At 40.7% G+C, this 18745-nt stretch overlaps 2 protein-coding genes across 7 annotated transcripts in view; one reads left to right on the plus strand and one right to left on the minus strand.

Moving 5' to 3' along the window:
- The window catches only part of LOC116684797 (protein disulfide-isomerase A5-like), a 53258-nt gene extending 44608 nt beyond the window's left edge, over positions 1-8650 (minus strand). The window contains exon 1 of the mRNA XM_032510225.1: positions 8546-8650. Coding sequence (XP_032366116.1) covers positions 8546-8611 — 66 coding nt within the window. The 5' untranslated portion in view covers positions 8612-8650. The remainder of the gene's footprint in view (positions 1-8545) is intronic.
- Positions 8651-9798: 1148 nt separating this feature from the next.
- The window catches only part of LOC116684793 (semaphorin-5B), a 167523-nt gene continuing 158576 nt past the window's right edge, over positions 9799-18745 (plus strand). For 5 of the 6 annotated variants that reach the window (XM_032510213.1, XM_032510216.1, XM_032510215.1 and 2 more), the window contains exon 1: positions 9799-10032. The gene's annotated coding sequence lies outside the window, so the exon portion shown is untranslated. The remainder of the gene's footprint in view (positions 10033-18745) is intronic. The other variant, XM_032510214.1, reaches the window with a different exon arrangement.

The raw sequence follows: 18745 nt of genomic DNA on the forward strand, positions 1-18745 counted from the left end.
GTAGGGCTGGGCGATATGGAGAAAATCAAATATCACAATATTTTTGACCAAATACCTAAAGATTGATAGCGCAACAATATTGTGGTGTTGACACTTGGTGCTTTCACAAATTATTTACACAATGAGATTTGTGATAAATAATCATCAGTAATTTGGATATAATGACTAATTGGGTAAAGGCAAATAATAGAACTGTCTGGTAGGTTAAGGAAATGACATCACTCTACTGTAATGCAGCCTTTAAAACCAGGAAAAGACAACACTTGTGCCATATTAGGATGTTGTGTCATCCTCCTTCAAGCGTACAATAATAGAAAGAACTAGAATGTTTCCCCACAAAGCATCTTAAATGGCAGGCCTATTCAGAGTATTTAGAGCGCATTCAAATGATTCAAAGGACAGAAGTAACCACAATTAAATGATGATAAAAAAAAGAAAGTTGTGATGGAAATCCAATTTATTTTCGCAGTTTGCATGTGAGCAAGTGATGATAAACTACAGAACACGACTCTTGTTTTGAGCTCACAGCAGTCTTTATCAAACACTTAATCTAGTATCTCTCAATAGTTCATTGGATTTTTAAACTTTTTCCTCAATAAAATCTTTTGAAAAACGTGCATTTTTTTATTCTCTCTCCCAAGTTTAAGACAGTGTAAAAAGTAAAATACAAAAATAACAACCCCTACAGTACTAATGATAATTATAGACATTTCAAAACCTCCCATTCAATTATATTTATGGGTTGCAGCTCTGGGGCCTTACTGTATACTGTGTTCCAATTAAAGATCTTGTAATTCATTAAACCTGCTCAATGGATAAACATGGAGTGAAGGGAAAGAATCAAATGGATTCAGTAGAACAAAAAATGAGCAAATTCTTGGATTCAGTCTTTTACTTCAGTGATGGTAATGAAAGTCAGTTTCTATGGAATCAAGGAAAAAGCTCATTGTTGCCTTTTTATGACCAAAAACACAAATGGTGCACTCTGGATGAAGTTTCTTGCCTCCAATCCCCCAACTCACTTTCACAGTACAATCTGGCGATGATGCCGACTGATAAAGGGATTATATAGTCATGAAATCACACCGTAACTTGCCCAAGAGCCATGACAGACCACGCGTTGATTCACTACCAATCAAAGTTGTGATGTCATCGTGAAGGAGGTGATAGAAAACAACTTCCAGTGTATTTGCAGCGCTTTAAAACATATTTAAAACAGTCTATGTTTAAAACTCACAGATGTAAGTAGTAGTAGTATTTAAAAATCAAATCACAAACAGGGTGAATCGTGATCGCAATTTTTTAACGATTAATTGTGCAGGCCTAGTTGTAACTAAGGATTGTTCTCCGTTGATTGATGCATTGAATATTTTTTCGACTTTTTGGGCTATATTAAGTCAAAAATGCCCATTAAAAGTTACCAAGCCCAAATTGATGTGCGTCTTTTCTCGCAACACCAAAACCGTTACACAGGATCCCACCCCAACCAAAGAATTTACAGTCTCAAGTTTCCCGCTGGACAATGAAAACTAAAACTAGAGACGCCTCTTAAACGTCACCTGGCAAGTACCAAGTGTGACATCTCAAACGAAAAGCCATTCTCATAAATGAAATCTACCTGAAATCATTGATCATACCACACGGTGACCACTCACGTGGTCACACATTTTGTGAACACACGACTCAGTGCAGGACAAACTCAGACTCAATACTTTGAGGAAATCCATTAATGCTTTATACATCCATCAACCTTTCTTATCTGCCATAAAAGGTATGTCCCGTCACGTTGCTGTAAAACATGTGACACTTACTAAGCACCAGGTGCCTAGCCCCTGCCTACGAGCCCACACCCTCCATCTGGTGTCACTTTAAAAAATGGCATCCAGTTCTAGGGGCAGTGGTGAATCAGCAGAATTCACACCAGTGTTTGTCTCTCTCTCAGCGTAACGAGGAGTGAGCCCTCTAGTCACTTGCCAGCCTGGTCTCTGTGTGGGGAGGCGGGACTCCTGGGGTAGCCTACCACAGAGTGCAGCAAAATAGCCGCGTGAGGAGAAAACGCTAGTTGAGAGTTAAAGGAATTTAAAAAAATAAAAAATAAAAATATGGAATGGGTTTCAAAGCCAAAAAGCAACAGCTGCAGTGTGGGAGCACTTTGGATTCAAACCGAATGACCGTGGTGAACCACTTAACCTGAGCGAGCCGGTACGTCGCATTTGTTGTAAAACAGTAGCAACTAAAAACGGCAACACGATAAACATGCATATGCACCTAAAACACAATCATCCGGTGCAGTTTTCCGAGTTGGGGAAAAAAGTACAACAGATGGGCAGTCGCCGTCTACCCGACAGTACACGATCACGGGTGCATGTAGTCGACAAACAAAGTCCAAACAGGACGGTGCAAAATGGCGTGCACTCACAGACAGCGTAGTTCACTTCATTGCTAAAGAGATGCTGCCCTTTAGTATCGTTGAACAGCCGGCATTTTGACAAATGGGGGCTCTCTCTCTCTCTCTCTCTCTCTCTCTCTCTCTCTCTCTCTCGGAGCTCACCCTGCTGTGGACAGACTGCAATTCACTTTTGCTTTATTTAAACAAAGCTTTAGGTTGGAGGAATTATTTTAAAACAGCTTTTTGAATTTGGCCTGGCACCTGCTTCATCTCTTTGGCGCTCCACGTCTGAGCTTAATGTTGAATATTTTTTTAATTGCAATTTTGTTTACATCCATTTTACTTATTGTTTTGATGGTGTGTGGTTTTTAATTTCCATTTTACTTATTGTTTTGATGGTGTGTGGTTTTTAATTTCCATTTTAATTATTGATTTTGGTTGTGTTTGGTTTTTATTTCAGTGGATTCTTTGTTCACAGAGACTGAGAGACCACAACAACATTATCGTTTATCGCAATCATTTCTGAGTCAATTTATCGTCCAGCAAAATTTGTTATTTTCGGTATTGTTATTTTGTGTGTGCTGGTGTGTGTGTGTGTGTGTGTGTGTGGACTGACTCATTGTAAAAGGAAGCTACGCAGCATCCGATAACACACAGAGCGCTGATTGAGAGGCTTTTTAGCGCTCAAATGAGCAGAGGAGCAATCAATTAGCAGCTTTAGTAACTATCACATTTCAGCCATCAGCGATGGAAGTCAGAGGAGAGGAGAGGCCTGGTAACATTACCAACCCTTTTTGGTACCGAGCCAACTGGGTCTGAATGTCTAGTCATAAAAATAGTCTTGTTTACTTACTTGTCAATCAGATATCTGGTTTAAATCATTATTTTCTCGTTATGGACCATGGCACAGCTGCATGCTAGCATTTAACATTTGAGAACTTGGACTTTTTTTTTCTTCTTAAATAAAAAATTACAAAAGGATTGTTAAACCCTAAAGTATGCACAAGATCAACTTTTGAGACTATGCAGTGAGGGAAAAAAGTATTTGATCCCCTGCTGATCTTGTACATTTGCCCACTGACAAAGAAACTATCAGTCTATAATTTTAATGGTAGATTTATTTGAACAGTAAGAGTCAGAATAACAACAACAACAACATCCAGAAAAACGCATGTACAAAATGTTGTAAATTGATTTGCATTTTAATGAGGGAAATAAGTATTTGACTCCCTCTCAATCAGAAAGATTTCTGGCTCCCAGGTGTCTTTTATACAGACAACGAGCTGAGATTAGGAGCACACTCTTAAAAGGAGTGCTCCTAATCTCATTTTGTTTCCCGTATAGAAAGACACCTGTCCACAGAAGCAGTCAGTCATATTCCAAACTTTCCACCATGGCCAAAGAACTCTCCAAGGATGTCAGGGACAAGATTGTAGACCTACACAAGTCTAGAATGGACTACAAGACCTTTGTCGAGCAGCTTGGTGAAAAGGTGACAACAGTTGGTGCAATTATTTGCAAATGGAAGAAACACAAAAGAACTGTCAATCTCCCTGGGCCTGGGCCCAATGCAAGATCTCACCTCGTGGGGTTGCAATGATCATGAGAACAATGAGGAATCAGCCCAAACTACACGAGAGGATCTTGTCAATGACCTCAAGGCAGCTGGGACCATAGTCACCAAGAAAGCTATTGGTAACACACTACGCCGTTAAGGACTGAGATCCTGCAGCGCCCGCAAGCTCCCCCTGCTCAAGATAGCACATTCACATGCCTCTCTAAAGTTTACTAATGAACATCTGAATGATTCAGAGGACAACTGGGTGAAAGTGATGTGGTTAGATGAGACCAAAATGGAGTTCTTTGGCATCAACTTAACTCGCCGTGTTTGGAGGAGGAGGAATGACCTATGACCCCAAGAACACCATCCCCACCTTCAGACATGGAGGTGGAAACATTATGCAAAGGCGACATTATGCTAAGGCAACAGGACAACTTCACGGCATCAAAGGGACATTGGACGGGGCTATGTACCGTCAAATCTTGGGTGAGAACCTCCTTCCCTCAGCCAGGGAATTGAAAATGGGTCGTGGATGGGTAATCCAGCATGACAATGACCCAAAACACACGGCCAAGGCAACAAAGGAGTGGCTCAAAAAGAAGCACATTAAGGTCCTGGAGAGGCCTAGCCAGTCTCCAGACCTTAATCCCATAGAAAATCTGTGGCGGGAGCTGAAGGTTCGAGTTACCAAACGTCAGCCTTGAAACTTTAAAGACTTGGAGAAGCTCTGCAAAGAGTAGTGGGACAAAATCCCTCCTGAGATGTGTGCAAACCTGGTGGCCGACTACAAGAACCGTCTGACCTCTGGGATTGCCAACAAGGGTTTTGCCACCAAGTACTAAGTCATGTTTTGCAGACGGGTCAAATACATATTTACCTCATTAAAATACAAATCAATTCATAACATTTTGTACATAAAACGTTTCTGGATTTTTGTTGTTGTTATTCTTTCTCTCACTGTTCAAATAAATCTACCATTAAAATTATAGACTGATCATTTTTTGTCAGTAGGCAAATGTACAAAATCAGCAGGGGATCAAATACTTTTTTCCCCCTCACTGTAATCATCAGGAATGCCAACTGTTCCCAGTTGATCAGTCTGGGGCAAATGGAACGCTGTTCCGGTTTACTGACACCCCCACACCCACCCACCCCCACACCCACACCTACTGTAAAAGCAATAGTTCATATTTTGTATTTGTCCATATTACCAAGTTCTGGTTTTCAACCAGTGGTTTTGGATTGATGTACTGTAAGAAGCAGGTGGATCAGCTGTTTGACGTGATCTAATTTCTTTGTTAATATTGACACCTTTTTAGAACTAGACCTAGGATTATGTATTATTAATAACATTGACATTTAATAAAGCTAAGCTAGGCTGATTTTATTCATTAGAGCTGAAAAGATTAATTGTCAATCATTCTGATTGCTGATTTTTCATTTGTCATTTATCCCAAAAGAATTAGCTCCTTTTTTCTGTTCTGTATTATTTGAAATTGATAATAATTTTTTGATTTTGGACTGGTTGGGCAAACTGGTCATTTGATTATTAAGATAAAAAAATCAAAACATTAATCAATAATGAAAATAAACCAAAAACTAAACTGTATCTTTCAGATAAGCAGGGATCAGGAGGTAAAATCTTTTATGGGGGAAAATCCATATAAGCCCCTCCCCCGATGGCTGCTAACTGTGTTCATTCTGTGAATCTGTACACAAAATGTCTCTCAAAACTAGGTAGGGTCACTCACACATATTGATTATTCTTTCACAAAAAAAACAGGGGGACAAGTTTTGAGTTTAGCAGCCATGGGTAAGTAAATACATTATTAATTTTTGTGTTTCTGTGGAGAAAGTTTGATTAAATTGTTTTGACAGGCAGGCCTCTACCACCCTGAAAGCTGCCCTCTAACAAAGTGCTGCAGCGGTTAATCCCTTCCCTTGTGGAATCACCCAACAGACACACAGACACACAGACACACACACACACAGACACACACACACACACACACACACACAAAGGCTGCAACTAATAATTATTTTCCATTCCCGATCATCTATAAAGTGTCTAAATTAGTGAAATAGTGCATCAAAAAATCCTAAAATGAAATAAAACAGCAAATCCTCACATCAAGACAGAAGCTACCATTGGGCATTGTTTTGCTTAGAAATTAAATTAACAATTGTGTCTTTTTTGGATAGTCTAATCTACTCTTAATTAATCAACTAATTGTTACAAATCTTGTGTTTGACTGAAAAGGATTAAATACCAAATATTAATAGGATGACTTTTCTTATTTTATCCAAGTAATTTTGGTCCCTTAAAATTGGGGTACTGTGGGTAAAAGGGCTCAAATCCTACACTGTACATCTGTTGTGTACAACACAGCTGAATTTTTACCTCATAGTCACAATTTAATTTCAGGGCCAATGACCTGAGGCACATTGCCAAACTATCAAGTGGTGTTTCTGTTACAGAGTGCACTGTACACACCCAAAATCCACCCTTGTTTGCAAAGTCTGCCATGCAACAGGAAGCAGAGCAGGAAGCAGTCTGCTTTTATACTCAGTTGCCAGTTTATTAGATACACCTAGCTACACAAAGGTAGGATGTCTTGCAGGACTGTTGCATTAGACTGCCTTTCTGCTTTAAGAATATATCAAGGGTTAAAGGACTTATGAGTCAACAGGATTTGGAAAAACTTGTCCATGCTTTCATATTCAGTAGACTTGACTACTGTAACGGGGTCTTTACAGGTCTCCCTAAAAAAATCAATCAGACAGCTGCAGCTGATTCAAAACGCTGCTGCTCCAGTCCTCACTAAGTCCAAGAGACTGGATCACATCACTCCAGTTCTGAAGTCTTTACACTGGCTTCCTGTGTCTCAAAGAATTGATTTCAAAGTACTCTTGCTAGTTTATAAATCACTTAACGGTTTAGGTCCAAAATACATTTCTGATCTGCTACTACACTATGACCCCCCCAGACCTCTCAGGTGGTCTGGGACAGGTCTACTTTCTGTCCCCAGAGTCAGAACTAAACAGGGTGAAGCAGCTTTCAGTTTCTATGCTCCTCATATCTGGAATAAACTCCCAGAAACCTGCAGATCCGCTGCTACTCTCAGTTCTTTTAAATCAAGGCTGAAGACCTTTCTTTTTGATGCTGCCTTTCTTTAAATTAATGCTCATTTCTTTCTTATGCTGCACTGTAACTTTTATTCTTGTGTTTTATGTGTCTATTTTTTAACTGTCTATTCAAGTGTTTTATTAGTTTTTAATGCTTATGATTTTTAACTGTTTGTACTTGTGTTTTATCTGTTTAACTGATTTCGTGTAAAGCACTTTGAATTACCCTGTTGCTGAAATGTGCTCTACAAATAAAACTGCCTCGCCTTGCCTTCTGCTAAACGTATCTAATAAATTGGCAACTGAGTGTATGTCATAACTTTAAATGCATGGTCATCGCTATGAAAATCCCTTTTTTAATTGCTCTTCTACACTAGAATGGGAACAAAAAGTCCTCTTCTTGGGAGAAAGGCTGATGGATACAGTTGAAAGCTCCAGGAGTAGCTACATACGATGGACCTTGTGTTTAGAATATTAACCATAGACCTACATAGTTATTTAACTACCGTTCACTGCAATAGAAACTCATGGGTTTTGGACTGAAGCAATTTCAAGATGAGCTACTGCATGAATGAAACTAACAACAGGAAAACCTTTCAAACATGAGAGTGTAGGCTAAGCTAGAGAGAAGAGAAAAAAGTCCTCTCATCAGGTCTGGTATGTTATTATTAATACAGCATGACTCTTAATCGCGGAAACTCATCTGTTCAGTCTTCCGAGTTTGCAAAGGGAACTGAAAGTTCAAAAGTGTATGACTTTCACAAACGTTTTGGCCACTTTCTGGTGGGTGTGAGCTAGCCACTGTACATTTGTTGTGTGTATGACAGAAGCGCCCTTTGGAAGAAGCACGTTATCCTTCTATTTCATGTGACTGTCGAAACTAAACTGGTTAGGCACTATAAACTAACTCAATGGTAGGAAATTGTTGTCACTTGCAGAATATGGGTTAGAGAAGTGCTGGTAACACTTCATTTTACTACATATTAAACTAACATAAATCTTTATATTCTAATCTAAATCTATACTTTGTCAGAATGGCAATACATTTCCCCAGGCTTCAAGGTGATAGGTATTCCCAAGGTACGACTCCCACACCGGGGAGGAACCCCGTGTACAGGGGCGACCGTTTTACCACACACCGCTCTGTGTGGACAGTTTACTTTGCTACATATAACCTACCTTTGAATCCGGTAATCTTAACGTTACCTAAGCAACAACAACAACAACCACCACAACAACAACCGCATACCCCCCCCGCACCGTTACCAGCTAGTGAGCACCAAGTTCAGTCCAGGGCTGTCAACTTTACCCCCTGCACGGACAGGCTATCTGTGAGACGCGGGGAGAAGAGATTTTGGTTTTTCTCCTGAATTCTTTAACGGACACAAACAACCTTCGCCATGTGCGAGGATGGGACAGAACCCCCCCCCCATGGCGGTTTACACACAAGCGAGGTTTATTTGACTCACCAGCAACACCAACATGAACATTTTCGCCTCTCTCATTCGACTCCCGTGGCGGTTCCAAGAGGCCATGATGCCGTTGCCACGTCTGGATACGCAGGCGCAATAGGTTTTCCATGGATTCTTGGGCACGGCGCAATGCTCTTTGGGAAATGTAGTTATTGAAGGATATTCGGCGGAAGGTGTTTCATATGCCGCCTCCAACTAGCCAGATACCACTTTCATGTTATTTGGATAGGTATGAGTGTAAGTAGGCCTAGTCTACATGATTTTGTTTTGCTCAGAATGAAGCAGCCATATTACAAGACAATTACACAAGACACAAGAGGTTAATTAGGAAATTAGCTCGTGATTGAATGGCTCATAATTAGCCTTGCTCTTTATTAATTCGATGCCCGTTGCTTTAGAACATATGGTTTGATTATAGCTGTAAAATGTTTATGTGTGTGTGGATGCATGTGTGTGCGAATTTTGGTGGTACACATGCACAAATGGCAACATGACAACATTAATTGTGTGTATGTGTGTGTGTATGTGTGTGTGTGTGCGTGCGTGCGTGACTAAGTTGAATAAATCACTCAAAATTCAACGAAAGTATCACAATGAATTGGTTGTGTTCAAATGCTTTATGGGAAGGCTAGCATAAGGTTTTGAGGCAATCTGATGAAAATGCCATCCAGGGAATGTGTAAATCTGTCATCTTAGACCGGAAGGTTAAATTAGCCTACTCATTCAGTTCACTTCAGTTTGCCCATCAGATTACTTTGGAACATGAACATGAGACATAAAGACATAGGCTACAGCGGTCTAATTAGCCTTATTCAATTTCTGAACAGACTTTGGCTCATTGGCTACTAGTTTTCTCAGCCTACATCTGACTGAATAGAATTACTTTGGTCCATGCTACAACGTGTTTACTGTTTCAACACAGCAGCAAAGAAAACATGTCAATGCCCAGTGGAGTTGTGTTGGAGTTGTATTGCCAGGTAACCCCCGCACACACACGGACAAACACCAGGTAGGCCTACTCTGGAGTCCCAGACAACAACATGCAGGGCAGATCTTTCCCAGAAGCCTTTTTGTCTCTCCCAGGTCCACGCTGTGATTCACTCTCAAACACTGCCTGCCTTGGCTCTGGACGGACGCGCTGTTGCGACACTCCTCAAGCTCTCCGGGGGTGTCCGTGCGCACTTCCTCCCTATTGCGCTTGCAACTAGCCCCAGTATTTGCTCGCTATCGCGCCTCATCCCCCCCCCCTCAACCCCCCTGTCCCCCTGTCCCCCCTCAACCCGGTGGTATAGTCCGACGCTCAAGGAGATAGAGCGCAGTTGTCTGCTGCAGGTCGCTCGGAGAGGGACGCACGCAGCGGCTGAGGACACAACACTAGAACCCGTCTTGATTCTGTCTCTCCTGGTCAGAGTGCAAGTCTGATTTCCTCTGCTTATTTGTGTCTGGCATTGCCATCAACGTTGGGAATACAAACATCTTCTAAGGTAAAAGGAAAATCACTTTTTCTTTCTTTTCTTTGGTAAAAATACACGGAATGACTGGTAGAAAAGCACTTTTGAGGTGTGTTGTGCACCAGTTCCCAGCTTAAATCCCGCTTTAGATTGACACGGTAGCCTACAGGCGAAATGGATGTGGCTCGACTTTGATTGGGCTGCTGGATTTTTAAACCGACACAATAGCCTGCTTTAGCTTGAGTAACTTGCTTAGATAAAATGAAATAAAATCATCCTCCATCAATAACGGATTGGCTGTTCATAAGATGTGCAGCCATGCTGTGGGGTGCGTTTTTCTTTCTCTGGACGATTTTTCTGTCAGAGCTGTGTTTGAGCAATGTGGCGTTTTTATTTGTAGCCTATAGTCTCAATGATAAACACTTTTCTGCGCTTTTACCCAGTTTGGCTGTTTTAGGCGAGATGATGTGTCCGTTTATCATGTGTTATTCAAAGCAGTTAGCAGTTCCCTTTATGCCATGCCAGTTTTACTTTCCACTCACGTTTCATCCCGGGATCAGAGGAGCATTTGTGGGCTGCAGGAGCTGCCTGTGCCTGCCACATTATCGCGGTCTCAAACTTACTTTGTACTGCACGCTGCCCTGTAGTCCCGATCCAGACGAGATGTGAACTTCAGAAAATAATCTTCAGGGGAAACTTCGTTAATATGATTTCTCAGGAAAGTGGATTTTCTAAGTGTTGTGCGTCTCACATGCAGTTTTTATTCTCAAATGATCTATATTCAAAGTGGTAACCTAATTTGGGTCGCACATATGTGGTGTAGCATCTTGTCGTCCTTTTTCCAACTTTGCTTAGGCTTATGAATGTTGTCCTCCGCCTTATAGACAGCTCCTAATGGCCTCATTGCTTCTCAATTCCAATTAGCAAATTGGCTTTTACGCGCGGAATGCCGAGCCGTTTTCGCTCATTCACAATGTTTAAGATTCTTTTATTCTTTCCAAATCCTAGTAAACGTTCGTGCGACTAATTCTGCATGAAAATACTCAAAAATCAGCGCAGAAAGTCATTATTCATGAGCTTGTCACATGGATGAATTGCTTTCCAATTTCCCAGAGACATTTCTGATCGGTTTTATATTTAATTCTAAAGAGGGATAAGTGTCCAGCAGAATGCTTCGCAGAGTCAGGATGTCGAACAAAGAAATACAGTTTGATAAAATGGGACATTTCCATCTTAAGTTAATTATTCTGAAATGCATTGTTGAAGAGGGAGACGGGCTGCAGTGTTGCAGAGCAACAGAGGGCAGTGTTGAGTAGCACTGTACAGCTGTGATAACACCTTGCCAAGTTTGGTGCATCCTGTGCTAGACCAGAGACCAGAGTCACTGCAGGTGGGCCTCCAAATTATTGTTAACATAACGTTTTTTTTCCAAAATGAAAACTCCTTAACATGAATCCAGTATATTATTAGCAAATATAAATCCCCATTGATGATATGTTTGCCAAGGTAGTAATTAATATAACCATCCACAGATACAGTAAGGATTCACTGGGCCACATGTATGTTTAACATTAAAAGATGGTTTGTAAAGTCATGCTGACTACTATTTTAACAGCTTAGTATTCTATTATGTGCACTAAAAAGCTATGTATAAAGGTTTTAGGTCGCCCTACACTTTATTGTAGGCCCAGTTTAATATGCAACTTTTTTTACAATATGAATAGTAGCGGGTCCCTGCTCAGTCTCTAAACGTTAGCTTACCCTGAGCTAGACTATCCGCTCTGCTCTCCCAGTGAACACAGAGTTCAGCAGACCCGCTTGTCTCTATGCTGGAGCAAAGGTGCAGCACCCATTCAAGCTTGGACAAATGAAGACAAAAAAAGGACATTGCTTTAATGGAAGTGTGACTTTTTTTTATTAATTTTTTTACTTCAGGTGATAAATGTCAAGCACTTTTGAACAGGCTTTTATCTGCAGGTGGTTTACTGGGAGCAGCTCTCAGAGACATTTAGTCCATAACCATTTTCAAGGCTTACAGATATCACATTCACTCGACTAAATTAATCAAAACACCTTATTCACCTTAAAGCTATTTTGCACCACCAGTAACCACCACCTCTGGGGCTTTTACAAGCTTTTTTAGAGATTGCTTGTTTTCATTTTATTAAGCCTCAGTGGTTCAGAAGTCTTCGACACTCAAATGACTCTCATATGGAACTGAGCATGGCTGGTTTGAGTTGTGACAAATGTGTCAGATGACATAATTAGTTTGTTTTGCAGTTCAGCTTCTTTTCTTTCTTTCTTTTTTTTGAAACCACTTTGCTTCTTGTTAAAACGTGACACGGGCAGAACATGTTTATATTGCTGTCCCAAAATCCTTCGATAACTATAATTAGTAAACAAATTAATCAAATATTCATGTTACTTTGCTGCAGTAGTATTCCGCCAGTAGACTAATAATTGCACACAACCATAGCACATAATCCTGTTTTATTTTGTCCTGTTTTCATAAACATCCTAATTCTCCCTGTCTGGAATTCAAAACAGCAGTTGGCACGGCTCTTTATTATGCTCATCAACACGTGTGAAAGTCCCATATCTTATCCCTCGTTTGATTGATATTCATATATTCCTACATGTTTTATCAGGCCCACGCTTGTCTAATGGATGATTAATGCCTTTATTATTTGAAGAACTGTTTTAGTATCCTGGGTCAGTCCTTTCAAATGGAAAACAGGTTTTCATCTTTGATGAACTTATGAGGGCTCTTGACAGGCCCTGGTGGGGGGAACCAGACCAGCAGAGCAAAAGAGATCTAAAACTGGAATGACAATCCCCCCCCCACCCCAACTCCTCTTAAACCTCTCTGTTCACTGTCCCCTGCTTTCTATTGCTCCGTCTCTCCTTGATGTCTAATGTAGTTACAGTGAAAGTGTTTTGGATTATACGTAGAAGTTTGTTCTTCGTGGCATCTGATGTCGACATAAATAATTCATTTTCATTAACTAATATGGTAGACGTGGAGTACTCGATGAGCCGGCAGCTTCTTCATCAAAATTTTAATGACGCATATTTAAACTTTGCCACGTGGATTATTCCTGTTGTCGGGCATCATTTGAGAGGGGACAAACGGATATGAAAGTTTAATGTCTGGAGAACTTGATCTCACCTCTCCTCCATCTGATATTACCTCTCCAAGAAAAAAGAAAACAACACCATGTTCAGTAGGGCCTGAACTCCATTATGTGTGAGTGTTGATGTCTGTGTATGAGTATGTGTGTGAGTGTGTGTGTGTCTGAAGAGATTACAGACAACGGATAAAGATAACATATGATTTAGTCTGGTCCGAGGCAGGGATGGCAAAAGTACTCACTTCCCGTACTCAAGTAGAAGTACAGATACTTGTGTTAAAAAATACTCTGGTGAAAGTAGAAGTACTGATTTAACTTCTTTACTCAAGTAAAAGTAACAAAGTAGAGGCTTGGAAATTTACTTAAAGTATAAAAGTAAAAGTAGCCTTGCGAATGACAAAGCTCCCTGGACCAGACAGATGTTACTAGATAGACGCTGAGAAACTTCAGTGGACATGAAAAAAAGGCTCTTTATTCTTTATATGTCAGTGGCTACATTTTAAATGGCTGTCTGCCAATAGACCTAAAACATAAAGCTTATTTATTGTGACAGAGACTGGGACTCCAGGTTATTAAGATTGTGACCGAGTAGCAAGATATGAATTCAATTGTGATTCTATGAGAAGTCTGTGTATATTCCCATTCAATAAGATACAATTTGGTATTGATGACGCAAACGATAATGACGGTAACTCCAGGAAAATTATTTGAAACTTGTTAGTAAGGGCTAGATTAGGACTGGATTTAAAGCTGATTCTGGTTTCCAATTTGGCTCCAGGTGTGTCTGTTAAAACACAGACGGAGACAACTTCTCTCTTTTGATGCTTTATTACTATCAAGCAACAGTACCAAAATGGGCATGGGTGTGGCTCTGCTATGGCTGTGTGTTTGTTTGTAGTAATAAAATAAATAAATAACATTGTAAAACCTACCATACACAATGCATAGGAATCCTATATATGCTAGTAAATAATAACAATAAACCCACTATTAAGTACATTATATTAATGCAGCGTATCTGTAGCATGTAAATAATGCACCTAGAATACAAACATGAGCAAGGGCGTTAAACAATTGCCATTATATTCAATCAACAGGTGAAGAACACAAACAATAAAAGCACTGGCTTGCTAACTTTAAATTTGCCTGAACTGCAGACCAATGCAACAACAGATTTAAACGAACTGACAACATAAGTCATACGATTTACAGTTTTCAAAGACGCATACACTCAATCTCAACTGATTATTCTCCGGACAGATAGTCTCTTTTTCTTTTTTCCCACTTTTTTCTCCGTGTAGCTGGGCGCCTTCTCGCGATGAGAGGCGCGTGTCCGCGCTATTCTCCAAAATGCTCTCACAATCACACCTGATAGACGACCTTTTGTACAAAATGAGCCAAATTTGTAAAATGGAAGGAGTAGAAAGTACTGATATTTATGTTAAAGTGTCAGGAGTAAAAGTAAAAAGTTGCCAAAAGATAAAAAGTAAAGTAAAAATATCTGAAAAAAATCTACTTAAGTACAGTACCTACATCCCATCTCTGGTCTGAGGTAACACTCTTCACATATCTTCAGGTCTATACAACTAGAAAATTAGTATCCCAAAGTTGAGAGACTGTTTTGTCATTTCAAGGTGCAGCTTTTCACAAACCCAAACCAAGGAGGACATCTACAGCACAATATTTCTGCTGGTAGCCTGTCATTCTGTGTCATGCTGCTTGGCTTTTCATGCACGTCAAACAAGCACTCCAGGACATCTGTCGCTGCTCATAGGGAACCAGACTTCAGTTCATTTATGCGCTGTAACACCTCATGCATTCACAACAAAAATGCATTTCCACGCCTTAAAACCCCAGAAAGGATGCTCTTTGAACAGCTGTGAGGCAGTGTATGGCTAGCTGAGACATGCTCTTCTGACCGTTGATCTTGATTTTGCTCCCTTTTTACACATTCCCTGAGCCTGGTATGTGAAAGGGAAGGGGGGAGATTTTAGCCTTTTAAAGTGTCCTTCTTGAGCAGGATTCACATGGTAATTAGGTCAGGGCACACTGAGGAAAAACAAAAGCTGTCTGCATGCAGAGAGAGCAGAAAACATATTGCATTTTTGTTAAGATGTTTCAAGCTTAAAGTGTCTATATAGTCAGAAGACTGCAGCCACATTGAGTGTCTGTTGATCTCTGTTATGTAAACATAATGGCAGATTTGAAATCACAGTTTGTGCCACTGTGATTTGTGGCTGCCCTGTCATCAATATGCACTGTGGTCTCTTCATACCCGGAATACAAAGCTCTGCTGCCTTGTCACCTGATTGTGATTATGCTGTTCCATACATGCTGACATAAATGTTGGCATTTTACATTCACACAGTCTCCGAAGTCGATTGAGGTTCTGCGTCTCAGTACACCTCATTTTATTATCTCTGGCATAAGCCTGGAGTAAATTATGCATTTGGTCATGTGTGTGTGTGTGTGTGTGTGTGTGTGTCTGTCTGTCCACATTTGATCTCACATTCTACTGAACTCATCCGTCTCATATTTTTTTGTGCGTATTTATGACTGTAGGCTTCCATGGTTCCAGGGATTTAACACTTTTAGAAAAAAAAACATTTTATTGATTGCTTTGTTTTATACCGTCATTAACAGCTGACTCCTCAATCCTCTTAACAGGCCGGTAAAGGACCCACAAGTAATCAAAAGCAAATTACCTGGCAAATTGCATTTCCGGATATCAGCAAGGCTTAAAACAAGCCTAGTCTGTTGCAGGCCACATTTTGGCCTTTGTCGTGGCCCAAGTACTGACCCCCATTGAAAAATTTGAACCAGAGTATCGGCAGATGTTATGATCCTCTAAACGATACAAGATGAATAAATTCCAGTTTTTGTTATTTTCGCTGTTATCTTGAGTGAAGGAAGGACCATTGAATGAGGTTCATCTCTTCACCTGGCTGAGATCTACACTCTACTGAGTGCACATTTCTAGTTGGAAATTAAAGCATTCCTCAGATATTCTCCAACTTCTGCAGAAATGTGCAAATTTGTGTTTGGGATTGATTTTTGTTTATGTTAATGTGAGTATTCTGTGGCCAGTTTTGTTGTCAGCAACAAACTGTAGCCTGACAGATACTTTGCTTCAGTCCAACAACACCCTGATGAGAATCTGCCATCGACCTTAGTTCAGTCTTTTGTTCATGAGGGGTTAGGTTTGAGGGAAAACGTGTGCTTGTGATAACCAGACAGTTTGAGCCGTTAGCAGAGGGAGGCCAGCGGTCTGCGTGGTGCAGTCTCAGCCAGTCAGTGGAAATGAATAATCCACGATCTCTGTCTGGGTCCCCCCAGCCTCCCAGGATCTCATTGTTTCTGAATGCAGAGTGCACTTGCCATGGCCTTTGCTTTCAGTGTCTGTTTGTAACCTGGCCTCTCTCTGCCTCAAAGCACAACCCAGTCGTCTGCGAAATCCGATATGGCTGCAGCGTCTCTGCACTCTGTCAGCAACCTTGCTAATTAATGCTTGATGCGACCCAACAGTCTTAATTTGTAACTGAAACGTTATCATCACTGTTTGCCCTCCCTTTTCCTGTGTTGCTATTACAATAGGCCTACCTTTACAAACGGGGTGCATAGAGATAAAAAGGGTGTCCTGTCATTGCACATAATGCTCAAACTTGCACTGACTGCTGAAAATCATCATGAGTACACTACTAAGTGGCATTTCTCCTATTGGTCATTTGAAGGACTGAAGGTGTTTTCCTCAAAGTGGCAAACTATTCAGTATTTTCCTTCTTCTCACACATTCTCATTGTTATCCCTCTTGGTAGTATAAGAGGTGTGTGTGAGTGTGGGTTGTGTGCAAGCATGCGCTCATACATGGATGTGCGCATGCGTGCATGTCTGAGCAATTTGATTTTTCCCTTTGTTTGCGTGCGAAGCAGACGTGAAGGCATGTGCCTTTTCTCTCCCGTCCCTCCTCTGTTCAACCCCAGCAAGGTCTGAACAGGGCGAGAATAAAAGGGACGCGAGAGGAGGAGAATGTGCTCCCACAGTTGATTTGGCCATTGTGGGGGGAGGAACACTATTCCCATTGATGCTCTGGACGCATGGTTGAGACCCCTAGAAGCTTTAGGAAGGGAGCTTATTCAGGGCTTGATGTGACCCGGTGGGTTTGAAGATGGGAGTTGAGTCCATTGTGGGGACGGTGGAAACATTGTCCCTGCTCCACTGCTTTAACACCACTCTGAACCACTGGCTCTGTGGGCTGGATTTTGTAATATAGTGAACTAGTTTCATGTTGTGCTTTCCAGCATCAAACTATGATATTGAAATTCAATTCAATACCTCTTGCTATTATATCAAATTGGTACAATATGTTAAGTGAAAACGGTGTACATTCACTCAAACCTGCCACCAATAAAATGTTTGACAGCACAAAATCAAACAAGTCATGTGTAAGGGTAAAATTACAATTTTTAGCGTGACAGAAGTCCTGTTCTGACATAATACTAGTATTTCTAAACATTATGTTGCATGGCATACCTCTATCATATACACTGTATGGAATGCATTTGATAGCGTTCCATGGAAACCACTGTGTAAAGTGCACAAGCGTTGGTACGTACCTTCATAAAACTATTACTTGTGTTTTAAATCCTCAGTATTCCTCTCAGGTATCTCTTGGTTTCAGATTTTACTTTGAAAAGCCCCATTGTGCTCTGCTTTAAGGAACCTTCCTAATGGAATAAGGCTCATTTTACCCTGCCATACCTTATAAAATGGTTTTATCTCTTCCAAATAGAGTTACAGGACGAGAGCTCCTGTTTTGAGTCTGTACTCTGTGAAGTAATAGGTTTGCAGTAAGCCCTCCAAACAAGGCATGGATTAGGACACATTGGAAATTCCTGTGGTATTTATCTTACTTTGTATTTACACACTGCAAGGAAAAATACTGACTTCATAATATGTCTTACCACTTTTTCTATTGTGTTTGGGATTATTTCGCATTAGAGGCTGGCATGCTTCAGTTTATCATATGAACAATACCAGTGGGGATCAGAGTCCCTGATGTGTTTACCTAAAGTTTTATTAGCATTGGTTTGTTTCCCGTAGCAGAATTTGATGAACTGCTTCTGATAGGTCGTATGACTGGCTCATTAGAGAGCCCAGCACATGCATCTTTGCTGGTCAGCAGTCTGCTGTTTGTGAATGTGCCTGTTTGTTAGTTTGCATATCCATGTGTTTGTGTCCATGTGTGCATATGTGTGTCTGCGTTGGTTTTCCATATTTGCAGTAATGGCTGGGAAATCAGCAGTTAGCAATAGCAGGCAGCTGGTCTCTGCTTTTACTGTTACCCACAACCCACCATCCCCGTAGGCCACGTGTAATTGGACAACCACATGTCAGACTGTTATTTTCAGAATGAGCCTAAGGATTTTGCAGCACTAAATATGATGAGAGCAGTTATGAGATGTTGGCTGGAAATACAATGCTATAGCTAAATTGACTGGATAGTAGAGGGTGACTGAGGAGAGACATTCCCATTAAGGTTTTTTTCCATGTTCTCTTGTTTTTCATAGATATCCTCTGAAGCCTGTCAAGTTTTGCGTTGCAAGACCTGGCCATAT

Source organism: Etheostoma spectabile, unplaced genomic scaffold (assembly GCF_008692095.1).
Source record: "Etheostoma spectabile isolate EspeVRDwgs_2016 unplaced genomic scaffold, UIUC_Espe_1.0 scaffold00569331, whole genome shotgun sequence".
NCBI lineage: Eukaryota > Metazoa > Chordata > Actinopteri > Perciformes > Percidae > Etheostoma > Etheostoma spectabile.